At 40.3% G+C, this 27,824-nt stretch overlaps 1 protein-coding gene and 1 long non-coding RNA gene across 3 annotated transcripts in view; one reads left to right on the top strand and one right to left on the bottom strand.

Moving 5' to 3' along the window:
• The window catches only part of ALK (ALK receptor tyrosine kinase), a 296,490-nt gene that overhangs the window by 29,648 nt on the left and 239,018 nt on the right, over positions 1-27,824 (bottom strand). For both annotated transcript variants that reach the window (XM_035322364.1, XM_035322365.1), the window contains exons 9-12: positions 26,010-26,179; positions 17,076-17,170; positions 15,554-15,697; positions 3,760-3,922 (exon numbers count right to left, since the gene is read on the bottom strand). In XM_035322364.1, the coding sequence (XP_035178255.1) occupies positions 3,760-3,922; positions 15,554-15,697; positions 17,076-17,170; positions 26,010-26,179 (572 nt within the window). The remainder of the gene's footprint in view (positions 1-3,759; positions 3,923-15,553; positions 15,698-17,075; positions 17,171-26,009; positions 26,180-27,824) is intronic.
• Positions 340-26,081, top strand: LOC118164680. The gene is made up of 3 exons (XR_004749604.1): positions 340-351; positions 7,134-7,137; positions 25,966-26,081. It is a non-coding gene; the product is annotated as an uncharacterized LOC118164680 (long non-coding RNA).

Below are 27,824 nucleotides of genomic sequence, written 5' to 3'. Positions count from 1 at the left end.
GAAGGCAAAAGCTCCCTGGCTTAACTCACAGTCCCCATGAACATCACACTGTCTCTGGCCAGGAGTGGCGAGGTTGCATACAGAGGCTGCTGCAGTCTCAATTAAGGCACGGGGACTTTTATTTCAAGCAGCCAAGATTCAAAGGTTCTTACTGTTGCTGATGTATCCAAAGATTTGACTGCAGTACTGTATTGCTCAGCTCCTCTCTCTCCCTTTCTAAGTACCTAAGTGTTTTACATATTTGAAGCAGTTTTTAATCACAGGACTTCAAAGCACTTTATACATATCATGATAAAGCACACATCTCTGCTGCAACAAAACACAAAGTTACATGACTTCACTAGCAAGTGAGTGGTGGTTAAGCAAGTTCAATTCAGATTTTATTTCAGCAGGTGATTCTCCACTGATTTTAGTAGCTCTAAATAGCTGTTTCTATGAGAGCAAAATTCAACCTGGAATGTGTAAACAGTGACTGCAGGGCTAAGAATACAAGTTTTTCCCTTGGCTTCCTACTCATTACACTAAAGGTGTTTCTCTCTTTAACTCCTTCTCTTCTGTAGCACATGGTGAGTCTTTGCCCAGCACAGTCCTGCAGGCAGTCTATAAAAAGCACAACCCATCAGGGTTTGATGTGCATGAGAACCCCGACAAGGTCAGGCAGGCAGCTCCCTCAGGGGACAGCCAGCTCACTTTTAGCTATCTCTTTGCCTTAAAGATTAGCATGAGGAACTCACCTTGTGATACCACTCTGAGGCAGCCGGCATGGAGTAATCCTAATATTGAAGTAAACATGGAGCAACAAGTGCCTCATAAAGCACGTTAGATCCTTGCAATGTGACGTGATAATGTTCATGCCACTCTCAATAACTAAAGCAATCATTCCTCAGTTAGGTTGCACTGGATCCAGCAGAAAAAGCAATGGACACCGTACTGGGCTCCCCCGAACAGATGCTGTATGAACCTGAAGACTGAGCTGATTTGCTGTAGCATTTCATAATGGCTAATGAGGTGCACTATCAGGCACAGCAAGCTGGCAGGGCTAATCAGCTACGATTAGGGGACATATTTTTCTGTGTATGAACAGATTTTGCATACAAGCAATGATGTCAGGAAATTTGAGAGAACCCATTTTTGCCTCATTCAAAGGCTGCAGACAACAAATGGCAGATTTGGGTGACCGCCATTCCATATTTAAAATGTGTGTCACTATTTAAACAGATGGGTTATCTTGACTTCATGTTATAGCAGGATCCCTTTCCTTAGACACAACTTTTTTTTTTTTTTTTATGGGAGGGACACATTTAACCATATTGTCACTGAAGAAAGACTCAGACCACCCTGAGCATATGTAAGCAGAACACAGAATATCTTACATTGTCTTCCTCCTTTTCTTTTCCTATGACACATGTAGGAACTGAAAAAAAAAAGTGTCTTCAGTGTCTTCAGTAAGGAGCAGAATGTGCATAGGGCACTGAAAGTGCAAACCAGTGCTGGAGAAAAAAAAATCTACCTCTGAGTAGATATGTTATGGGAAACACTGGAGATAGTTTTGAGAGTATAAAAAAATGCATTGTCTAGGCTGGCCAAACGAGAACAGCATCCTGCATTCCACAATCCTAGGTTCTTGCTTTACTTTATAAGAAGGGACCATATGATAGAGAATGGTGGAAGTGACATCAAATGGGTCACACAGCAAAATGGACCATAGAGTCTTGCTTTAAAAACAGAAAGAATTTGTATAATGGATAGTAACATGTAATTCATTACAGCTTACTTCTTTCATACTTGGTCTTACACCTAGATGTGGGATGACAAGATCTTCTGAATGCTTAGAAGGAAATCTGGAAAGAAAAGCATTCTTTTATATTGCCTAATTATTATACAAAGTGCAGTCCCATGGGATTGAACCAGCTGATTATATTTGCATCAGCATGTAGTACTCTAACCTTCAAAGGAAGCAGCCTACAACATGTGGCAGTCTACCCAGGCCTTCATAGGTGGTGGGGTTTTCTGAGTGTGGCTAGCTTGCGTTAGCAGAGTTTTGTGAAAAGTTGATCTTTCCATCTTTGAATATTAATAATAATAAAGCATAGTTTGTCTTGTCTTCACATGATCTATATTCTTCTTACTTAATTACCAGGAATGTAACTCACTGCTCTACATTACATAGTGTAAAATATACCGATGTACGGTAATAGCTTTCTTAATAGCCCAACAGCCAGCCGGAGGATTTTATCTCTGAGTCAGGCATATTGGAGATGGCTGTCGGACTGACTTATAGGATCCACGCTACAGCAGGCCTGCAGAGAGGAGCTGAATACAGGCAGTGGGTCCAGACCCTGGAAAACCTAGAATTGATATTGCAATTTGACATTTTCCTAAGGCTATACCGGGGTCTTTCCTGCCCCTTCAGCAGCTCAGAATCAGCAATATGTCAAGTTAATGGGCCTAAGGCCTGTATTTGCTGCCTTCTTTCCTCAGGCTGTGAATTATCTACTATAGCCTTAAGAGGTGCAGAAAAGAATGTCACTCAGTTAATGATATTAGCCATTTATTATCTATACAGACTTTAAAAGTCTGATAGGTCTTTTATAGGACTTAAATAGACAGGTTCTTCCAGCAGAAGCCTCATTTCACCTGTGGTTCATATTGTGTAGCAAAAATCAGCCTATTTTTACAATAAAATTTTGGCAATTTCTTGACCTGCGTTATTAAAGAAATGACAATGTTGTAAGTTTATTGCCTCTTCTCTTTTGGGCTATACTTTATATTTCTATTTACTGAATGCTGGTCTGGAAAAATTTCATTCACCTCAGGCAACTCATTTTTGATAGCTGAGTAAAATATCATTAATGCTTTTTTCATTACCATCATTCCTTGTGGTAATAGGCACTCAGGTAGAGCTTGAGGGTAGCCTTGCCTAACCATTTTCTCAAAACTGCTTTGCAGTAGACTTCTGTCAGAGACTGACATCTACTTCGAGTATTAAAGTTCTTTTCCAATAAAAAGAAAAAAAAAAATAGAAGGAGCCAGTAAGTTTTAGCTGAAATTTGTCCAAAGCCTTCACTGGAATATTCTGCTTTGATATCCACGACACCATCATTGATTTCAATAGGGAATGTTGCATTAAAAATACACTAGATAGTCATTGATATAAAGTGACAGTTCTGCTAATAAACTGATGCATGTAATGGCTTCATGTTACCATACAGATATAGTGGGCTATTTTTTTTTATTTTATTTTTTATTTTTTGCCAGCAAAAGCAAAGAAGAAAAAAAAAGTGATAAAAATCAGATTAAGTTGTATTGAGTTTTATCTGATCATCTCCCTTTAAGGACGACTCCGCAGAGGGATTTAAGCATTATCAACCTCAGTAACAAACCCTAAAATTTAGGTGTCTGTCTTCCAGAATCAATTCTAGAGTGGTGAGCTACGCTTACCCGTTCAACTTACTACACCTAGATTCAAAACAGTCAGGGTGCTGAGCAGAACTTGATGCAAGCTATTTTCTCTTTCCTCTTCTTTTCTTGCCTTGTCTTGCCTTGCCTCACCTTGCCTGTTTCATCAAAAAGTTGCATCTAGTAGTCAACAAATCTGATACTGGAAAGGCTGGAAATCACAGAATCAGGGAGAAGTAAAACCCACATATAGCTGACTAAATTTCTAAATATAACAACATATATGCCTAGCATGTATCTACAGCATGGGAAAGTTTCAATGCAAAGACATAGTACGAGAATAAGAGATGGTTTGCTTACCTGTACGTGTTGGTTGCTGGTACTCTCCAGATCTGAATTCCTTGGAGAATCCCTTCAGCTCCTACGACCACACTGAGGTTGGAGTTCCTGTAGGCATTATTGCATTGACTCTGTGTGGGGCCATAGGGTCCACTGGCACCACATGTTGTGAACAGCCAGTGATCTGAAATGAGGACAAGTGTGCTATGAACACCCAAAGTAGCTGTTCTGCTCTTTATTCTCTTTCTGTTGTTGCTGGATCAAGAGAAGAACCTGGCCCCTGAGGTTCTAGCCAGAACAAATATTCACAGAACTCTTTCAAATGACTCACAACACTGTGCAGTTCAGTATTTGACAGCTTTTCAGCTACAGCTCTTCAAAATTACCACAACCATGAGCATGGCTTTATTTTTCTATTTTTTTTTTTTTTTCTAAGTTACTTTTTCTACTTTTTTTCAAGTTGGAATGACATTGCTGACTTCTGGGATAAGTCGATGGGCTGAATCTTTCTTCCCCCCCCCAACAGGGACACCTATAGGGTGAGATTCGAACTCTCAGTTATACCGAGTGCTTCCCTGGGAAACCTCACGTTCCCTATAGAGTTGTTTCATAAGTTAGCACAAGTGTAATTGGTTGTGTTTGTCATATTCTTGGTATTTGCACGTGCTCTGCAGACAGTGTATTTATCACCAGCAACCCAAAAGAACCTGTACTCCTTTTGCTTCAATAAACGACACCGGTCATGTACTAGACTGAAAGTGTGTTGCACTATTTGTGCATCTGTGATCGCGATAAATCAATATAACTATTGCAAACACACTTAAAGTGATGCAATATTCTGCTACTTGTGCATCCATGATCATGATAATTAAATATATTGAATGGGATTGGACTTACAGTGCCAAATTGGGCATCACTCAGAATCTAAGACCAGCCGCCCCCAGCCCCTCTGATATTTGAGGACAAGCTGGAATGCAAGGCGGTTCCTGCCAAACTTCCTTACCCTTTAATGCAACACTAGCCCCATGCAAATACATTTTTAGAACAAGGCTTTGCTGATTTGTGCCTCACCAATCTGAATTTTTTATTTGAATACATGATGTTGAAATGTCATCCCTTTTCCAAAAAGATTCGCTATTAGGGCCAGCACAGCTGCAAGACTACAATGCTCTTATAAAACCCACCCTAACATGTTTGCTAGGAGATCAGGAAATATTTCCTAGGCAATCAAAAGATGGAAAATAAGTAGACTAAGCATTTTTGGTGCACTTTAAATGTGATCTCCCATCCATACTTGTTAACAAGCTAATACACCATATCCAGTGAACTCTTTTCTTGGATTTCATCCTACTGACATAAAATATGCTAGTAGAATAAACTGCCATTAAAGACAAAAGACACATGTTAAAAATGAATATTTCTACATATGGTGTCAGCTCAGCCAGTCCTCTTTTTGGTATCATTAAAGGGTAGTAATTTTCCCCCCAACAAGACAACATATGCAGACTCTTTCAGTACTATCTAGCTCAGACAATGAGAAGATTAGCTGGATCTGCTTCTTGGCATTTGGAGCTATTGTTTAAGCAGATCTGGTCTAGAAATGACAGTCAACATATTTTTTGGACAGGAGAGGCAAGCAGTTCTACCATTGTTGTTGCTGGAGTGGCTTACCTGACAAAAATAAAGGCAATACATCAGTTTAGCCATGCACAAACTAATCCTGAAGATGGGCTAAATTCATTCTTATTAAAAAGTTCAGTGCATGAAATGGATCAAACAATTTGGCAGGACTGTAAGAAATAAAGTGGCTGGTACTTCTGAAAACCCTTCATAACAGAGTCTTGGCTGTTTCAGAAGCAATGCAATACTTTAAGAAAGCTTCCTAATCAAAGTACTGCTGAGAGAGTAAGCTCTTCTGTCTTATTGCAAAATCTACACCATCCCTCCTCCAAGCCCTCCTGGATGGACCTTCTAGGGACTTTGGTACTGTTGCTTGTTTTATACGAATACTTACACACTTATTTTACTATTTCTCAAATTCTTCAGCAATGTGTGGCTGTATAAAGTCTTAAAATTAGTAGACAGCAAATGGAAGAATTCCCCTTTCCTCCTCTGAGACAAATGCACCCCTTCACTCCTCCCCCCTGAAATGTGAGCAACAGGTATGAGGGAAAAGCACCTAAAAAGGCAAGTAGTTCTAAAGGTTCCCATGTAAAATGCTTCAGTAGCTCAGATCCCGAAAAACTTACAGTCTTATACCAGAAGTTACACATGCTTATTATTTTTCTGGCAAACAAAACAAAACAAAACAAACAAACAAACAAAACCAAAGCAAAATTTCATACAAAATGCAAGATGAGACTCATTCTGTCAGCTATCACAGTGATTTAACATTGTAGCATCCCAGTGGGCTAAGCCATCTGCACTGAAACATAAGTTTAGTAAAGCAGACAGGTAAATGTCTTCACTTGGAACAATAAGAAGCCATTTGGATGTCTCTGGTGAAGCATCAAAAATACTGACAAGGGTAGAAGCAGATGACCTTCAAGGAGACAATACACCCAAAACTGGAGAGAATCAAAATTGAAAACTGAAAGTGATAAAACCTAGCACAGACCATAGCCTGTGCACACTGCTGCTCTAGTTAAGCTTTGAATTTATGATTTACTCCAGTTACATAAACCTCATTCCTTAGGTATCTGCTCACCTGGCAGAATTATCTCTGTTACACATGTAACACAGAGCATGGCTGTACCTGAAACCGGTAGCTGTTGACTCTCGCTGGGTTCCAGGAACTGGGGATCAATAAACCATGTCTTATTCCAAAATGTTATTTAATGACCCTCTGTTTCCTTAAACAGCCCTATGTCTTGGCAGAATGGAAGAAAAGTGCCCCACCTGCTGTAAACATTATGCCTCTAGACTTTGAACTGAAAAGCATTGGTATTTTCCGGTTCTTCAGCAAACTAAAGGGTGCTTCCAGTGCAGAGGCAGTATCAGGGTAAGACCAAATAAATGTAGGATTAATGAACGTGCATCTAAGCTCTTAGAACCTGACTTTTAAAGCAGAGTATGACAGGTCTGAAGAATCAAAAGCCACAGACATATTATGACTGTAAGCATGACATGACATAAGGAACCTGAAGATGACTGAGTACAGAAGGTACTATCTTAGATTTCAAAAGTGGTCCTGTTGTGTTGAGACAGTGTTATAAGCAAGAAGACATCTAAAGCCTCCATTGTTCTGTAGCTGCTGTAGTCGGTGCTAGCAAACATACTTAATTGCTCAGTTCAGGTAGATGGTGGACAGGAAGGGATGATGATGTGTTTCAGGAGCTGTAGAACTGGGTAGTGACGTTCTCACAAAACACAGCAGGAGGAAGTCAGGGCCCAAGTGAAGTCCATAGGCAGCTGATTTCAAAGAGCAAGGATTTCAGTAAAAGACAACAGACAGGTGTTGCATGAGCAATGCATTTGTCACTGCTGCAGTGACTTGCAAACAGTAGTCTTCCTGCCATTTATGTTCACTTTCATGTCTTTATACCAAAAGCTATTCCAACATGTAGCAGCTTTGTTGCTGAATTAAATGGGACAGAATATGGCATGGGAAGATGATGCCCCTCATTTCAACATGATCAGGACAGATAGGTCTCAGTTACTGTTTTGGATACAGACTAAAAACCTCATAATTTCATCCCTCTTCTCTCTTAAGTTTCACAAAACCAATACTCAATTAAAACAGACTCAAAGTAATCCCTACCTTAGATAACCCACCATTTCTTTTTTTTTTTTTTTTTTTTTTTTTTTTTTAAGGTAAGAATAGACATTCATTCATCCGCTGTAAAGTCCTGTTTTTCCCTGATTCTAGAAATGACTGCAGCACAACTCATGAGCTCAAAGACAGCATTTATATGGGCTGCTGCCTGACACAGCAGTTTACAATAATTCAATTTGAAGCACTATTTTAATCTCCAAAGACTAAAGAAACAGCCCTGAAGTGAAACTCCTTAAGCAGCTAAGTGAGAAACACTGATGCCCAACTGTGATCTGCTGCATGCTGCATTGCGTGCCTCTTTGTTCTGCAGCGTGAGACAGGATAACACTGCTGGCACCTCACACACCTGACAGCAAAAAAAGCAGGATTCCCCGGTCTAAATCTTCCCCAACAATTAGCACCTTTTGGAATGATGCCCAATTTCATCCAAGTCACAGATGGCTGATTTCCAGAAACAGCTGGGCATTCCCATAATGAAAACTACCAGGCAGCCAAATGCAGGGTCCCTAATATGTTCTGACATTGGCAGTTGGAAGATACTAGCTGGGCTTAAGAACTGGAAATTCCTTTTTGGGATGTGGGGAAGAAAATAAATGAACATTGCTTTGAGATCAGGGTATTAAATTCCAGTGAATAATTTATACATCAGTTCATCTGATAGAATGCCTGCTTCCACAAGAAACTTGACAGAAGCACTATTTGGTCTGCTGCCTGTTCACCCACACATCTGCCCTCCTCAAGCTCCCCGGCAGTCTCTCCACCACACCACTATGGTCCCAGGAAAAACATTTTGTAGGAAATGCTATTTGGGGTCTATCTAAATAGATTTTAAAAATTTTCTTCTTCCCACCTTTTATTCACAAATCAGATTTACTGATAGATTAACACAGATACACACACACTGGTGCTTATTTTCTTCGGTAGATCAAGAATTCTTGTTTTCACCCAGCTTGGCTAGATACATAAAATGCTCAGCAATTAACAGCACTGGAATTTAGATGCAGCAAAGAGGAGCAATGTCCTGCTTCTGCAAAGAAAAAGAACAAAACCCCACAAGACTTAAAATGACTAATTTATTTGAGTCTCTGACACAACTTGAAGCCCAAGGTAGCACTGCTGCAAATAACAAACAACAACAAAGGGAAAACAGTGGCACAAAGCCTAAAGTACATTTGTACAGCTAACATAGAAAGCAATTTCCCTGTCACATACAGCATATAAACTCCATATCACCAAACAGCCACAGGTCTTTTAGCTCGGCTTCAAGGGCCTATAGGTATTAACTGGCATTTCTTAAATTAAGTTGGTTTGAACCAAGTTTCAACTTGTTCCAAGCCAAAGCTTTACTGTGATTTGAGAAAATCACAAATTAAGCACTGAGGTGCTGGAATTTCTTTGGACTCTAGAGTAATGCCCTAATGAAAGCATTGGTGCTTTCCATGTGTAGGCACTGTGTAAACCATGTGTAGGCACTGCCACAACCTCTCTTCAGGCCAAGATGCTATCTCTACTTCCACCAGATTTAAAAAAATAAATAAATTAATAAGGGTTATGAGGCCTAACACTTTCAGGGACACAGAAACCCCAGTTACTAAAATTATGGAAGCAACTAACTCTATTAATTGTCCCTCAGAGACTTCAGTATACTTCTTCCTCTACGACAGCTGTGAGTGAACATCATGCCACGAACGAGCAGAACACTTGCTTCATCTACTTGTAAAAACATTCACAAACTCCCTTGCAATATTTGGGCAATATGGCAAGCTAGGGGCTGACAGGATACTGTGCATCTTAACCTTCACTAACATTTGGCTGCCATTAGCTTTGCGATATGTGTGGTAGGATGTACCTTTGATTCAATGCATGAGCAATCTCAGTTATGCATTACCAGTAATTCCAGGCTTGGTCTGTGCTAGAATTCTGTAGACAAACTATACTGCAAGCGTATATGAGAAACAGGTTTAGTGCTGTAAGGAAATAAAGACCTTTAAATTCTGCTTCAGGTTCTACTGTTTAATAGTGAGCAGTAATCTGAGATCACTCTTTTCCAGGATTAAGTTTGCCAGACATTAAAAGGACTGGGTAGGTTTGAAAGATGGTGGTAAATTGCAGAACTAAGTTTTGCTCACAGATACTTAATACTCTGAATACTTAAATGTTTCTACACAATAATGGTAAGGGGATGTACTATGTACGAGAATATCACACTATATATTAGGTAGAAATTAGTGAGTCTTGCTAACAGTGCTATAAACAGTTATGCAGATACGGCTAGACTAAGAGGAGGCTGTTTTTTCAGTTATTTATGGAGTTACTATCTCTACCCTTTCTTTCCATTCTGTAAATGAAGAAGGCAATGGAAGATGTGGACATATTTTTCGGTTCAACAAGAACAGCATCTGCACTAATGATGAATGTATGCCTCATTTGTCCTGAGTGTCATTTCAAAGAAATACTCGGAGCTTCTTTCTTGTCTGTATAGATTAATGGAACACTGTCTGGGCATCCATTGAGGAAATTATCTGTGGTCAGTATAACAGAACATGGGGTGACTTTGAACAGCGATGAGGATGGCTTGTTTCTTGCTACACTCCGGAACCAGAAACTAACAAAGCAGCATGAAGAAAAATAATTTATTTTTCTCTTTTATATTTCATGTATAGAGAGAGATGGATTTTTCCTTAAAGGCTGCTTAGTGAGAGATGCTACTAACTTTAGTTTTGTTTTTTTTTTTTTTTTTTTTTTTTCTTTTAATACTTTTCAGAGTTGCAAAAGGTGATAGAAATGCATGTTGGATAACATAGACCATATCAGGAGGAGATGGCAAAATCATTTCAAAATCTTTCTGGAGATTTATAGCAGTTTCTGCAAAAAAAATTTAAACTGTTACATTTTAAAGAGCAGTGGCAGCTTTCAATTTTAAGTTTAAAATGTGTTAAATACCCTGTTTATTTCAATTATGTGATTAACTCTGGAGAGTAGTAATTCCAATTTAACCGTTCTGTGCTGGTTCTCAGTATTGTACCTCTGCTATTTTTAATTGTCTAGAGAAAGCAAGTGTAAACTCTGCAATAAAGAAATTCATGACTAGATAATCTAAGATCCCTCTATCCATCATTAAACATTTTCTATCACTATTCAGAATGCCACTTTTGTTGGAGAGGAGGGTACTGAGCTGTTTGTTCACTGTGTTAATTGATGCTTAAAACAAAAATACAGTTCTGCAGATACCTTTATTGCATTATGCCAACTGTTCAGTTAGTATAATTGCACGCAAAGAACAACCAAATGTAATTTTCTTTTACTTACTACTTGCTCTGCTGTTCCTTTCAGCTACTTCATCTGATTAACTAATGTGACTCAGAGTTCTTCCGAGAAACAGCTATGTAAGTACTTGTAACAGGACTCTCCCTAACAGAAAAGAAAATCTGTGCAACCACTAGGTGCCGTGGGGAAAAGACTGGAGCTGAAGAAAAATTGTAGTCCAGTCCACAAAATGATTTGATGACCATTTCCATGCAAGAAAGCAGGGTCACACAATGGCAGACTGGATGGCACAAAACATCACAATATTTGAGAGGGAAAATTTTTGTGTGCTTTGCAACACACCATTTTTGTACTATATGAACTGATACAAGTTGTTAGTGGGATAGATGAGAAGCTGAAACATCAAAAAAGAGGCTATCCTCATGGTATTTACAGCCTGCTCAGAAGCAAAAGAAAGCTTTAATTAAAAGTTTGCATGCTCTGTTTCTTGTCTCCTTTTGCTTACTGAGAATCCTATTTTTTCTCTTCCCAACTTCCATGATTGTCATTCATTTTCCTAGAGTTCTTCACTAGTGATCCCTGTCTATGCCTGAATTTCCCATATTCTGGCCTTGTCTATAGAAGGAAATTGCACTGGTTTGATTTAAATTGGCTTTTTAATTGGTAGTTGAACTCCCTGTAGAGAGATGCTATGGTTTGAGCAGCTTTCAGTTTTACTTAACCTAATACCCAACTGATTTTAAAACAAAGCTGAAGTAAGCTTGGTTTACATCGAAATAAACACCACAAAACCTTTTGTACAGATCTAACTATTTCAATCAAAAATCCTAGTTACACTAAAGTTACCTCAGTCTTCTGGCATAAGTGGGCTTTCTTGTAACTTTTTTTGCAGGCTTCTTCCAGAATCAAGTTTCACCTGCAACATTTCAGCAAGAAGCTGGCATTCCAGCGAGTGACATGTTAATTAATTGAAAAGGAAAGCCTTTGCATTGCTCTGTGGCCATCTATCTCATAGCCTGCACTGCAAGTGACTGGGCAAAGTAAAACCTGCAGGGATTTTTATTTTTTGTGTCAGTACTGGTTATCATCAAGAAACTTGAGAGAATAACACCATCATGCTATGTGGAGAATAAGACCATAACTGGGGTCGTATTCTCCATGTAGTGTGTTCATCAGCCTGTGTGTTACACACAACAGTGTTTAACAGATCTCTGGAAACTTCAGGATCTTTTAGGGTGTGGCTGTGTTATATGTTTCAAACCTTTTGCTGGACTCCTGTGTACAAGTCCTGGAGAAATGCCAAGCCATTATGAGCAATGGTAGGGCTGAAGCAATTCACTGGGCACGGGGCCTGAGAACAGGGAGGACAAGGGACACTGGTAGTGATGACTGTTTATCACTTCTTCTGAAACTGGATTTCTAAGCACAGGCAAAACCAGCAGGTGCATGTAAGTGGTTGTTCTCATTTACAAAGGAGCAAATCCAGCCCCTTATCCTTGAAAGCAATGGAACTTATTTGGATATGCTGTCAGGTAAATAAAGTGGTACCTGTTTTTCAGATCATACTTCCTTCTGTGCAGGCTGAGCAGGCTCAGGGACCTGGGGAAGGCATTTTATTATCCTGTTGTCTCCTAAGCTATAGAAACTGTGTTTTCTTTATTTTAATATGATTTCTTAAGAAGGAAATACTACAGCCTGTGATCCATCACACAAGCCAAAGATCACATTAGCTGTAATTACTTTTGGCTGAGCTCATATCGGTCAATGCAGTCTTTGGGACTTCAGGGTGGTGCTGATCCTGTTATTTCACTAAAAAAAGACAGTAAATATGGGGCCATGAGAGCAACGGCCTTGACAGACTCAGCCTGAGGTTTCTTAAATGCATTATAGGATGTAGAAAGTAACAAGATTAAATCTGGGTAAAATGCATAGCCCAGGGACCAAACAAGCATCTGCACTGTTTACTGAGAGCAGGGGCTGAGAAACACAAAGGAAAAAGGTGACTTGGCATTGTGGAGACACTCAGAAATGTAATGACTTCCCACTGCAAGAAGCTGCAGCACAAGTTCGCTGATGTATGCCCTGCCTGCACCAAGAGAGCACAAAGGGGAAGAAACTGCTGTAGGAGTGGCTTCAAACCCCAAGGGCTAGAGACAATTTTTGATGGAGACTTTAACAGGATGGACGATCAAATGCAAAAATTAGGCAAGATGACTTCAATATCACAGGAATTGCCTTGAACCTTCACCCAGAGTTCAATACAGATGATTTCTATTGCTCAAAGTACCTCAGTGACCCTTTTTTCTACCTCCATAGAATTTGACTCCCATTATTTCTTCTTTTCAATCATTTCTTTAAATTGCATTCTCCAGACAGAACAGGGAATAGAAGAGCTAGAAGATGTGTCCCATCATGTCAGGCCTAGTGAGAAAAAGGAGGCAACAAAATTCTGGAAGAAGCTTATGGACATACGATTTCTGGCCCAACACCTACACATTCACTTTAGATTAACTTGGTGTCCAAAGTTCAGGCCATTTTCCAATCTGATACCGGTATCTAATGGCTTTTGTGTTACTAAAAGAGTAGGTACCCTGGATGGAAAACTACAGCAGGCATGGGCAACATTACCACATAAGCATGGACACTCCTATGGAAATTCCATACTCTACACTTGTGTATGGATCCCACCTAAAGATCCTACCTAAGAACAACACTGAAAGCACTTGAAAAGTGGTTCCACTTAGGCAGGTAATGGAGGTACAGATATCAAAGGAGACATTTCAGAGGATCCACTAGGGGGAGTAGAGTGGTGCAACAGAGTTGTGCTGGGCCTATAACCCAGAGGCCAATACATCAAAACCATCCCCTGCTGCAGGCTTCTGAGTCCCCACTTAGAGTACTGCAGACACGTCTGGGACCCCCAGCATAAGAAGGATGTGGACCTTTTAGAGTGGGACCATAGCAGGGCCATAAAGATGATCAGAGGGCTGGAGCACCTCTCCTATGAAGAAAGGCTCTCTCTAGCTGGGGATGTTCAGCCTGGAGAAGAGAAGGCTCAGAGGGGACTGTGTTTTAGCTTTTCAATACTTAAAGGGGGCTTAAAAAAAATGGCAACAACTTGTTGCTAGGTCAGATAATGACAGGAGAAGGAGGAATGGTTTTAAACTAAAAGAAGGGAGATTTAGATTAGATATTAGGAGGAAATTTGCCTCAACCCAGGTGCAGAATCTGGCACTTGTTCAATTTCATGTGGTTGGTGATTGTGCAGCCCTCTAATTAGTTAAGATCTCCTTGCAAGGCCTCTCTACCCCTGAGGGAGTCAACAGATCCTCCTAATTTAGTATCATTTGCAAATTTACTTAGTGTACATTCAAGTCCTGCATCCAGATAATTTATGAAAACAATAAAGAGAACCCTAAAGCACAGCATCCTCTCATAAAGGCTCATTCTCCCTATCTAACCCATCACTCCTGCACTTTCCTTGCTGCATGATGCTCAGTACAGAAAATATCAACAAACTCTACTTGATGGCAACTCTTGGCCTACACTGCAGACATCAGCCTCCACCACCACAACTCACTTTACTAGAGCTCACTGGTTCAGGTACCAGCAGCTGCCCTGCTGAGGCTAATCCAGCTTTTCAAGCAGGCTTTGAAGACTGTGTTGAGCTTTTGATTGCACTGGCCAGACTGCTGGTGGTATCAGAGCTGACTTAACATGGGCTCATGTATTTCAACAGTACCCTGCAGGTAGGAGAGTGAAGCATAATGTAGAGTAGAACAGATTTTAAAGTCTTTCTAAGATGGAAGAATAGGAGAGAAGGAAGAAGCATGAACAAATCCCTGGGCTTACTCACAAAGTAAAGAAGGCATATACGAACCATGCCCCTGTTATCTAACTTAAGAGAGGTGGTATTTCAAATCAGCAGGCATCTATAGCCCCGTGTGAGGAAGAACAGCTTCACACAGTGCTAAGGGTGGCAGCTGCAGCAAATGCATGCCTCTCTCTTGTAGTCATCCTTCATTTCCATGGTCATCCCTGCTCCTCTAGATAGGTCTGGAGTGCTCCCCAGCTTAGTTGTGGCCACCTGAATTGAATTGGGAAAAAATAACTGGCAAGGAAGAGGGAAAAGGGGTAGACTGAAATAGAAATGCATGTGTAGCTCCTGAAACATATATTAGAATGTGTGGGCAAGCCTGGAATAGGGAAGAGACAAATGCCTGGGAGACAGTGATGTGATGGAAAAGGAAAGGGAATCTTGCATCATTTTGTATCACACCATTACAACTAAGCTGGAAAGGGGAACCAGGGCAAGAACCATACAAGACTGCCATTTTTGACAACAATTATGTCTTTAAAATCAAGTCCCATGCTGTACTTTTTCAAGTGGGGAATGAAGATATTACATGAAAAAAGGAAAAGTTTGAATTTTGTTATTTCAAACCAAGCTTATATTAACTACAGACAGGTGTTTAGGTTACCACATGCTGGACTCAGTGAATTTTGACACTTTGGTTTGATTCCTTCCTATTTTTAAATGATCATGAGATCAAATAAATCTGTCTTACAATTTAAAAGCAATCTTTACTTTAAGAAGAGCCTCACTCTGTTTCTTTTCTTTCACAAGCTTGCAATCAAAATCCAAGTTGCAGTTAACAGCTAAAGGTAATTGTTTTCTACATTTTTTTTTCTTTATTAGCCACATTCAGTTGAAATCTGTACTTTATTGGAAATCTCTGCTGTCTGAGAATGCTTCTCAGATAAGACAATTACCTGCTGGACCAGAAATTGGGGCAGTGCTGAGCTGGAGGTTTCCCAGAAGCTTTTGTTCCCATCCAAACTTATTCTTGCCACCTCTACCAGTGAGCAAATTGCTTGAGTCTGGGGTAGTACTTCGAGGTATCTTCTCTCCACTGACTAGAAAACAAGAAGTCACAGATTAATTATCACTGAGCTGAGTCAGCATGTAATAAAAAACTCATGCTGGAGGCTTCTCTGCTGAGAATTAGAGCCTGCAGACACAGGATATAATAATGGTTAAAGGAAAGGACAGATTGACTTTCCATTGCTGTAATGGGAACTGTGACAAATGAAAAATAAACAGGAATGGGTGGTGGACAAAACAGCAATGAAGTGGGTGAATGAAGAAACAAAACAGAAGTACAGAACAATCTCTAGCAAATGCTTTCTAGCACTTGCTCGTTTCTCTTTTAATCAGTAAAATTATGTAGAAAAAATTTCTTAAGTAGACTACTTTTAGATCTCCTTAGAATACTGGAACCTGAAGCTGAAGTGCATGGTACTTATGAACAGAAACCAAGACGTATCACTGCATAAATGGAAACACTCACAGCCCCAGACAGCACAAACTAACAAAACACAAAGCAGATTAAACTTTCTGACTGCTGTTGGATGAGGAAGTGGCTCAGAGGTTTTCAATCTACTAATGATGACAGAAGTTGTAGCTTCAAGCCTAGGAGATGAATGAACACAGTTAAGTTCCACTGTTCAACCCAAGGCAGAGCTTTCCTGTGTTCACAGCACCAATCCTCAATAAGTTGTTGGTTTGAGGTATAGAGTGACAGATCATTGAACACATTTACAAATTAAGCATTTCACTATGCATGAGATTATGAGCTAGACACAACTGTTCAATAAAAATCTAAATGGGGTGGATCTGGCAGCAGAGGTATAGACTGGGCATATTTTAAAGGCTGGTTGATCACAAAGTTTGGACCTAAATCCATATTTTTCCCAAAAGTAGGAGAGGAAAGAGATCCTAGTTTCTGATTCAGACTAAAAGGCATGTCAGTCCAAATGAAAAACCACCAACAACCTTGTTCTAATTCAACTGTAGCATTGTGTCCAGTGCTATTGCAAAGCTGGTGTCAATCACAGACTGCCTGTCTTTTCCTAGCTAGAGTCCAACTGTCATTCATGTTGATAACTGTCACATAGCAAGCCAGGTCATGTGGAACTCTGTAATCACAGACTGGCTTCTGCATCAGCCTGTGCAGGTAGGTGATGCTACTATCTTAGCTGGAAACTGACTCTCCCACACCATGTGTCTTGCTATCCATTTACTGCCAGACTCGGAACCTATTCATTAGTCAATTAAAGATACGAATCCAACAGTCTCCTTCATCTTAGCACAAGTATTTCAGAAACATACCTTTTTTCAAGAGTCTTTTGAAGAGAACAACATGCAATCCCCTCCACAGTTTCAACCCCTCTCCAAGTTTCAGTTGCATAGCAAATAAAAGACAAACCACTTGCAGATTAAAGGAAAACTTACTTGTTAAATAACAGTCCAGACTAAGGGAGACATTGTCAAAAGCAATAATGGCATCAGATCCTTCTTCCCATGAAGCGATGATCTGAAACCAAAACCTGCACAGATTGGAAGAACAGGGATTAAAGTCTGGTAAAGGGATAAAACAAAGCTTTTCACAGCTAAAGCAGTTTTAGAATGGAGAAATAAAAAGCTTTTCTTTTACATACAAAATTATTAAATTGACAGAGAAAGCATCCTCACCCCTGACAAGCAAGGAGGATCTTCAGAGGAGAGCTGCACATGAATATAGGCAGAAAAATGAATATGGCCCCTTGTCCTTCCAGGGCCTTACAACCTGAAGCAGGTGCCAGTACTAGTGCTGGGGGGTGTCAGGACAACAGTTAAAATACCCTGACTTCTGGCACAAAAAAATCAGACACTTAAAGTGATTTTATTCTCACTAGTGTTTTGTGCCCTAAAGTGCTAAGAAAAAAGTATGTAGGCTGGAGGTTCTGAAGTCATTTAGGAGTTTTTTAAAAGAAGCTGGCAAAAGCTGAAAGCAATTCAGTAGGTATTTGGTAGTGATTGAGGAAGACAAGGATATCTAACAGTCCTGGAAGTCAATCCTCCTCCCCCCCAGAAAAAGCCACAAACAAACAAAAACACCAGCACCAAAAAAACAAACACGAGAACTGTGTAGTCCACAGGAACAGCAGAACTCTTTATCTCCTTGTTGAAGCTGTGCAGGTTTGCCTTAAAACACTTCCATATTCTCATCTGGCTTTTGTAGAGGGTAGGCTTTTGCCACTCCAATGTTACCAAAAGAAAGATCACTGTAAATTCACCCGCGGTGGTATTACAGGTCAACAGGTAGAGCAAAAATAACGTACAACCTAGTGTTTCAAATCTGATAGTATACAGACCACAGCATTTTTTTTTTAGGGCATTCATGGATTTAGGTTATCTCTATGCTTAGTAAACGTGTGTTCTCCTGATGCGTATCTGTCACATTAAGTCCTAATACTGTGCTTATGACATGAGAACAATTTATAAGGCTGACCACAGCCTGGAAATCAGATATGATGCCAAGAAGTTGTATCAAAACTAGAAAAACACGAAGCCAGCATATGATGCAAGCTGCAAGAGAATAAAAAATGTTATTTAAACCTTGTTCACTTTTGTATCTTGATGTTTTACACCACCTTAAGTCAGAGCTGTTTATGTGTTTAATGTAGATAACTTGCTTATGGTTCCTACTCTCAATTTTGGATATAAGAATTTAGCTAGAATGTGTATTCTTGCAGGTGTTCCAGTTTAGATGGCAAGCTGATGAACAAAGTATTTTTGTGGAGCACTCCTATTTATTTTAAAAGGCTGTACAAATCCTGTTTCCCGCACTGCTGCAATAATCAAAATGCCAGCAGAATTTTCTTCTCACAGCTTGTCATCCTTTAGGTATGGTTTTTGGTCTAAAACATTTTCTCTCATCTTTTTGGCAGCTATCAGTATTCTTACATTAGTCTTGTTGCCTCCTGCTGTTTTTAAAATATACCTTTTCCTTCACCAACAAACCAAGCTCACAAAAGAATAACCAAGTGACACACCTGTCACAGAGAACTGCCCCTAGTACCGAGTGGGGGACTCCACCAGTGACCGGCCTCCAACTGGATTTAACTCCATTCACCATGACGATTTGGGCCTGGCTACCCAGCCATTTTTTAACCCAATGAAGCGTACGCCAGTCCAAGCCATGAGCAGCCAGTTTCTTCAGGAAAATGCTGTGGGAAATGGTGTCAAAAGCCTTACTGAAATCAGGGTAGACCACATCCACAGCCATATCCACCAAGCACGTCACTTTGTCACAGAAGGAGATCAGGTTGGTCAAGCAGGACCTGCCCTTCATAAACCCATGCTGACTAGGCCTGATCGCCTGGTAGCCTTGCAACTGCCGCATGATGACACTCCAGATAATCTGCTCCATGAGCTCCCCTGGCACTGAGGTCAAACTAACAGGCCTGTAGTTCCCCGGGTCAACCCTCCGGCCCCTTCTTGTAGATGGGTGTCACGTTTGCTGGCCACCAGTCGACTGGGACCTCGCCTGATAGCCAGGACTGCCGATAAATGATGGAAAGCGGCTTCGTCAGCTCTACCACCAGTTCTTGGCGAGTGGCTGCAAAATGTCGGCAACGCCCGATTTAAATGGCACGCCGCTGACTCTGCTGGCTCTGCCCGCAACTCCTCAGCCTCCCTCACGAGGGCTGCCAGGCCCTGGTGGCTCCCGTGGCTGCTTCGAGTGGCCTCAATGATGGAAAAAAAGCCCTGCCTGCCTTGATCCCCCCACTCCACTGCACAATGCATCTGCCCCAGAGCCAATCTCTGTGAGAGACAGATAAAAAAGAAGAGATGGATACTTCTGTAAAGGCTACTGTGCATCTTGTTTGTACTTGCAGACAACTGAATACTTCTGAAAATATCTCTGGGCAATTTTCTGAGTAGAACATAGGCTTCATGCTGCAAGGTGTTAACCTTTGATGGTCATGTCCTGCCTCTCCAGACAACAAAAGGTTGTTCTTACATGAATTATCAAACGGTCAGACCCTCAGAGCAGGAAAGCATGATACAAAACAATATTTCTGTCATGAAGGAGAATGCCATCTATGTGTCCATACAAGAATGCAATAGGTTGCCTTTTACTCTTACTTAAGGGAGAGCCTTGCCGATTTCAACTGCAGGAACACTGGGACCAGCACGCATAAGAAGTTTCTCAAAGTTCACCAGGGATGAAAAAACTGATAGAAAAGCCCCCAGAACAGAAGAATCATGGGAATGTCAAACACTGTCAGGACCATCAGTGCTGTTCTGGTTGCCTATTAATCATTTTTTTTTTTTTTTTTTTTTTTTTTTTCTTACTCTTTTTCTTCTTGTTTTAAAGATGAATGCAGGTTCAGTACAAGCCTTCTCTTGAGACCAGAATTTCTGTAACAAATAGTTCATCTTTTTCTCTTCTTCAATTTAATGCCGCTATTAATTTAGAAATATGATGTCTTTCAAATTCCACTGAAACATGATCATCAGTTAACCAACATTTCCATCATTAGCTTTGGTGGTTCTAGCTTAATGGACTAATTAAGGGAAATTTAATCAAAACTGAAGATGGAAATGTCACACATCAGTGAGAAGGAAAAAAAACCCACACAGATGATCTCATTGCTTTCCCCTCCTTTTTCTTTTTTTTTTTTTTTTTTTTTTTTTTCCTTTCTGTTTGATCCTATGCTTACTGAAATCAATGAACCAATGCCCACTGACTTTGCTAAAGCTGATACCGAAACATTAAAAAACATATGCCACCGTGGTGACTTAGTGTAATGCTGTAGGTGACAACATCTCACATCCAATACTTGAACTAGCACCTATACAGCACGTATACTGATCCACCACACCATGTACACATACTCACAGTTAACACAGATGCTTTACTAGATGGCAATGAAAGACCATTCCTGATGGTAAATATAAAAAAGCAGTAAAATTAGTGCTGGCAATTTTGTCACAGCTTTGTTGTCTATTAAATTCCAGCAACATCCTCACATGGAATGCAATGTTACCCTGGATAACTCTGTGTTTGTAAGATAGATTTCTTCATAAGAATCAAAATATGCCTGCTATGAACAATTTTAATGACTTGGATATCAGAAACAATGTTACTTCAGGACTGGTGGAAATTACATTTCTTCCATCTCTTCTTCTATCTTATTTGAATCCAGGAGCACAGATAGGAAAAAAAAAAAAAAAAAAAAAAAAAAAGGCTCTTTAGATTTCTGTCAGTTGGGAAGTCCAAGTTACATCCAGTAGAACTGAGCATCAGCTGAGCTGTAAATAGAACTCATACAAAGGCACTTTTGTTAAAAAAATAAAAAATTAATAAACTGTTTGAGGCTGATGGGAAATGTGGTACCAGGTGGGCAAAAAATAAAAATAAAAATTCAAATCTCCCCTTTGGGAGATTTGTTTGAAGGATTTCCTCAGTTGTTTGAAGGATTCAAGTTTTACTTAAATTTAAAAAACATTCAGGAGTGACTACTGATAAAATACCTCAGAATCACAGATAAGAAGTGCCACCAAAGGCATAACAAATTGTTTTCCTTTTGTTTGTTTCTTTGGCCCAACCAAGAAATTAGAGTCCAGATGAACAGTTCTTTGAAAGGTAGGACCAAGCACATTCCAATTCACAGAATTACAGAATCACAGAATCATCTAGGTTGGAAGAGACCTACCTCCAAGATCACTGAGTCCAACCTCTGACCTACACTAACCTCTGACCTAACACTAACAAGTCCTCCACTAAACCATATCCCTAAGCTTGACATCTAAACGTCTTTTAAAGACCTCCAGGGATGGTGACTCAACCACTTCCCTGGGCGGCCCATTCCAATGCATAACAACCCTTTCAGTGAAGAACTTCTTCCTAATATCCAACCTAAACCTCCCCTGGCGCAACTTTCGCCCATTCCCCCTTGTCCTGTCACCAGGCACGTGGGAGAATAGACCAACTCTCACCTCACTACAGCCTCCTTGAAGGTACCTGTGGAGTGCAATAAGGTCACCCCTGAGCCTCCTCTTCACTAGATTGAACAGTCCCAGCTCCCCCTAGCTCCTCGTGAGACTTGTACACCAGACCCCTCACCAGCTTCATTGCCGTTCTTTGGACTCTCTTGAGCACCTCGATGTCCTTCTTGTAGTGAGGGGCCCAAAACTGAACACAGTACTCGAGGTGTGGCCTCACCAGAGCCAAGTAAATTGGGACAATCACCTCCCTAGCCCTGCTGGCCACGCTGTTTCTTATACAAGCCAGGGTGCTGTTGGCCTTCTTGGCCAACTGAACACACTGCTGGCTCATATTCAGCCGGATATCAACCAAAACTTCTAGGTCCTTCTCTGCCAGGCAGCTTTCTAACCCCTCATCTCCCAGCCTGTAGCTCTGCTTGGGGTTGTTGTGCCCCAGGTGCAGGACCCAGCACTTGGCCTTGTTGAACTTCATACCGTTGGCCTCGGCCCATCGGTCCAGCCTATCCAGGTCATCCTGCAGAGCCTTCCTACCCTTGAGCAGATCGACACACACACCTAACAGTGAACCTTCTGGACTGTAGTCTTCTCCACTCCTCACAATCTTTGAATCCTGGGTTTTATTTCAGGACGGTCAGTATTTGAGCTTAAGGACATCATCTTGGGTTTTCTGTTCAGTTCAGTTTTTCTTTTTGCTTACTTACATTTTCCTTGATCCTAACAGAAGACTGTTAGCCCCCAAAATATCTAGGGCTTATCTACAAAGGGAAATATTTTTCATACCAAAAGTATGAAAATACATCTATAATTATTTTGGTATAGCTTCCATGAAGACAAACTGTTTTGCTTATGTTACCTATCTTTAGGTCTTCATTGCACAGAAATATTAGCTTTTGGGGGTATTATGTAATTTTGTATGTGAGCAGAAATAAAAGGCATTCTCCTTGAATGGAGGACCTCAGAAAGCTCATTTTATGTGAATTCTCTGCAGCTCCCTCCCTTCAGTAGCAACTCTGAATTCCACCTAAATTTTGTCCCTGGTTCATATGGACAGTTCAGGTTTCCATTATCCAGACCCAGACAGCTGTCTTCATGCTATTATTTTAGAAAGGTTCATAATAATTATTTTTTTTTTATCATAAAGACAAGGATTATTGAACAAGATTGAATATTCATTTCCCCTGTAGTCAATCTCCCATGAAGTGACACAATCACATTGTACCTTTATGTACAGATGCCATTCCATAAGTTGTAATGTTTTGCCTCTGATGGAACTGATTTCTCTTTCTACCTAGCTAAAATAATTATGGCTGAACTTGCTTGAGATTGAGGTACTTATGGAAGAGAAAAGTTTCAGGTCACTAACCCTTATTACATTCAGGTTCCCACTAGCTTCTCTGTTAAAAATGATGCATTGTTAGCTCACTTCACAAATTACGTACTATTTGGGATAAAAGACATATTTAGGTGGAATGAGATTATTTGGAGAACTACAAGCATATTAACCAAACTCAGTTACAGTGACAGAATTGCCATGTAGGAAGTTACTTACTAGCCAGTAATAAAGGTTGAGTTTCAAAGGTGTTATTAAGGGCAGCCATGCAGAATATATACTTGTACAAAATCTGTCACAGATATATGGCACACACTATCACCAAACCCCACTTTTTCAGATTAACAGAACAGCCATCAGCAGAATAATTCTATTTCAGAAGGAGAACAGTATCAGACATAGCTCATGCTACAAAGCAGCAGTAATTCCGGGTTTTACAATCATGGCAGAGCCTTTGAGATGACAGGTCCTCTGGGGCCTGATGGGACCCACCTGCCTTCATGGGGGAAACATATCTTAGCTCATAAACTGGTGAGACCAGTTGAGAGGGCTTTAAACTAGGATTGATGTGGGATGGGGTATACCATTAGGAGTACTGAGGTTAAGCCAAGGGGTGGCACTGTCTGAGGGTGGCAAGGCTAATGGGAACCCCTATGCTACTCCAGGGAGCACTGTGGGTTCAGGAGCACATGAAATGCTTGTCTACCAATGCATGCGATGTGAGGAACAAACGGGACAAACTGGAGGCTTTGGTCCTTTCCCAGAGCTATGATATCATTGGTATTTGTGAGGTTTGGTGGGATGAGTCCCGTGACAGGAGTGCTGTTCAGGAGGGCTATCGGCTGTTCAGGAGGGACATGCAGGGCCGGCGAGGTAGAGGTGTTGTGCTGTATGTAAGGGAGAGATTAGACTGTACAGCCCTTGACATTAGGGATCACGTGGAATCACCTGAAATCTTCTAACAGTGTTTTTCTGCCAAAATATAATTCACCCCCCCAACAGCTTTCTTAAACATTTAATAGACCTGTTTCTAAAGATAGAAGTGGTCTAATTTCTTGAAAATTGTCCTGTTGAAGGGCAATAAGCCAAACACAAAAATTATGGCCAAGCAGCTTTTGAACAAGTATGCTTTTGAGCAGTCTTAGGGCATATTATCTTGTTATTAATAACGCTTTCAATTCAGCTTCCCAATCAAATTGGATGATGCTTTAATTTTGTGTGGAACTGGCACATTAGTGTGCTTTCTTCACGAGCTTTACTTCTGTAGGATGATTTAAGGTTTCTGGTTTCTGCTCCTCCTGTAGGAATTTTTGTAATACCCTGCTTCTTCCATCTAATGCACACCCTCATAGCTACGGACGTGGGAACCAATTAGAAAAAGACAAACAGCAAGCTTTCAGCAGCACCATCACGGAATTCACATCAATTGAATTATTCTTACAGTTCAATAAAACTATCTGTCATTTGTCTCCAAAGATAAATGCAATAGCATAAATGCAAAGCTGTAGTCTCCCCAGTACCACTTCAGAGTATCACTTCCATAGAGTTCCCAAGTTGTACATCATTCTGGATTTCCTAAGAAGCAGACTTCAAGATGGTGAGAAAGATACCTGCAGTATTTTCAAGTCTTACCGGTTTCAACTAAATCAGTCTTTACATAAGTCTTTAAAACAGTGCAATTTCTGTGCAAATATAAGGATAAAAAACTTTTCAAGAGACACCAGAACTTCAAAGTTGTCCTTGCTTAATTCTTAACCTCCAACAAGCCCATCTCTCAGTGAATGAACCCATCTGTCTTTCTCTGTGAGTAATGGAGAAATAAGGATGTCAAAGCCTTATACATAATAGCACTGTATATCAGCTGGACCTGTGATTCCACATGAACCACTACTAGACTGGTTCCTAAGATCAAAGTATTCTCTGTCTGACTGTGCAACCAGAGAGAATTTAAAGAAAGCAACAGTATAAGAGTACAGAATAATTCAGGTAAAAAACATTCCCATGGCAACATTAGAAAATAAGTCACATACATAATAATGGCAAAATATACCATTCTTCAAAGTAAACACAGCTGAAGGGAAGGAAGCAACTAGGTATTTTTACAAATGGTACTTCAGCATTGACTGCACAATGCAGATATTTTTTAAATCTTTGACGCACGCATATTAATTATACATTCAGGACAAAAGCGTTGGCAGTGTCCTTGTTGTATTTGCAGCCTACATACATCCCCAAGAGCCAGCAAGATAAAAGACATATTCATACAATGTTTGTTCAATTTTCTTATGAGGAAAACTATCCCTTAATGAAATCCATTATTCCTAGGGCGCAGATCCCCCAAACACAAAGGACACCAGTGCTCATGACACAGACTGTAGATGTGTCTTGTCACCTAAAGGCCAGGGCAGCAGGAGGCGAAGTATGTTTGTCACTTCTCTATTAAGATCATAGGCCAGAGTACACACAAAAAGTAAACAATGAGAAACGGAGTATTTCTTTAAAGCTGACTTGTAAGAAACAGCTAAAACAACACTCTGTAAATAAGCATATGCTACCAGATTAAGCATATGCTACCAGATAAACCTTTTATGCTTAAAGCCAGACTACAGTCATAACTGACACAGCCCTTCATTAAGCTTATCCTCCTGTTACAGCTAACACAAAGGTATTCAGAAGCATCCTCATCTTGATTTTGCAGCAGGTTTTTCTTCCCATCTCTGTCATCCTCAGATCTAAAGCTATTGGATAATGAGGATTTTGATAATCAGAAAAAATACAAACTATGGAGCTCACATCAACTCTAGCAAATCACATAAGAGGATTGAAACATGCTACTTAAATAATATGAGGAGACTAAGCATTTCCAGTTGATGAAACGGAGACACGTAAGTTTAAGCTCTTTGCCGTAGAACACCCAATTTCAGAACAATCACCACTCAGGAGTTTTAAAATTCTGTGCTTTGCTCTAACTACTCAGAGTTTCATTCCCTGGCTGTAACAGAATATACCTCCCAGGTGACTTATCATTGAGAAGGAGAAGGATGAGGAGAGACTCATACCTATCCAGTATATCTGGGAGAGGTAAGATCAACCATTGCCATATTCCCAAACCTTTGTTGTTAGCTGAATGCCATAATGTCCTGCTCTGTTCCTTCCCTGTCTTGTTCTCAACGAGCACCAAGGATATATTTCCCAGCAAGACACCATGGATGAGCCATGACATTCGTAGCTAGAAGAAAGAGAACATAAGAGAACATCACAAACATTATCCAAAAGTTAACAAATTCCCAACTTTTCTTTCGTTTCCTAATCACCAAGAAGTCAATTCTCTCTCCCTTTTGTCCACATAATCCTTTTAGAAAAATCCAGTTTCACCGCTGATGTAGGAGCCTGTAATACTTAGTATATGCTATTTACTATTGGAACTAGTGGCCTTTCTTTTAAAGTTGAGTCCAAAACATGCCTGGTTTTGCTTTCACATACATGTCTGTAATTTTACAGGGACAAGTTAATACCTCTATTATCCACACTACAGAGATCACTCTCTCCTTAGATGTGTAAGAGTTTCAAGTTAAGACAATTATGCAAGTTAAGACTGATTATGTGACAAAATACCAAAAGTCATATTTTGAGAAAGTTTCAACTCCAGAGAAGAGCAAGGTCTTGCACTTGTACTGCATGTGAGCTCTGCTGTGTATGGAAGTGAGGGAAGATGATTTGCAGAGTCAGGACTGAGATAATGATATGATTGGATGTGTTTGCATAGCATTTTGTTGCAAATTGTACATAAACGACTGCAATTTTTAATGGAGGGCTCTCTCCTTCTCATTTCTCTAATGGAAGAGGAGGGGTCTCATGATCATGACTAAACATTAGTACAAACTTTATAAATCTCCTCTTTGATCCTTTTTCCTCCTCAGTCATGGAATGTCCAGAGTCACTTTGTGACACAGCTAGGGAAGGGCTGAGTTCATACCCACAAGTTCACCAGAACCAACACTGGTGAAAGAGGCTGCTGACAAAGGCTTGTGGTACAGGAGGCTGATGCCCACAGACTTCAGGATATCAGCATGGATATTCTTAACTGTTAGTGCATACATGGCCTTAATGTCAGGGGACAATCAAGATTAAAGAACCTGATGGGCATTTTATATTCCCTTCAATACCACTGGAATACCTTTCAGAACCGCTTAAGTCCTTTCCCTTGAGAAAATATATCAGGACTAATCTCTTATATATATATATATATTCATATATATATATTTATATCTTTGGAAACAAGACAATGAACAGGCTGATGCTAGTGGACATGTAAAGTATTCAACCTATAGTAGGAAAACCAACTCCTCTTACTGACTGTCCACCTATGAAGCAGTTTTAACTGTAACACCCTATGTGAAATTTCTAATACAGATAAGCTGGGACAATTTCACTGTTCCATTTTGACAATTCAAAATTGGAGAGGTAAAGCCTTTGAAGGTCCTACTACACAGGGTCCTTCAGACTTCTGTCTTCTCTGGAGACCTGCCAGACAGTAAGAGGCAACATCTACATGGTCAGAAGTGAGAAAAGAGCAAGCCTTTGATAGCTATTAATGTAACACTAGAGCAAAACCAGAAGCAACTGATGAATTGGAATTGATGCCTTTGCACACATGTCAGCTGTTTGAAGGAAAGAAGTAGTTGGCATTAGATGTGGGAGATCAGCTCACTGGCAAAGTGCAATATGCAGACTCTAATGAACTGGCTCTGAGTGAATCGACTGTCACTGTGTCCAAATGGGCACTCCTGGCTATGATTTCTATGGCTTCTAAGCTTCACAGCAGGGCAGTCCAGGTCTTTTCACACCTGCTGCAGTGAACCAGAGCAGATGAT

This window comes from Oxyura jamaicensis, chromosome 3 (assembly GCF_011077185.1).
Source record: "Oxyura jamaicensis isolate SHBP4307 breed ruddy duck chromosome 3, BPBGC_Ojam_1.0, whole genome shotgun sequence".
In the NCBI taxonomy this organism is placed as follows: domain Eukaryota; kingdom Metazoa; phylum Chordata; class Aves; order Anseriformes; family Anatidae; genus Oxyura; species Oxyura jamaicensis.
The sequence above is the reverse complement of the archived record's forward strand: the minus strand, read 5'-3'. Positions and strand labels throughout refer to the sequence as shown.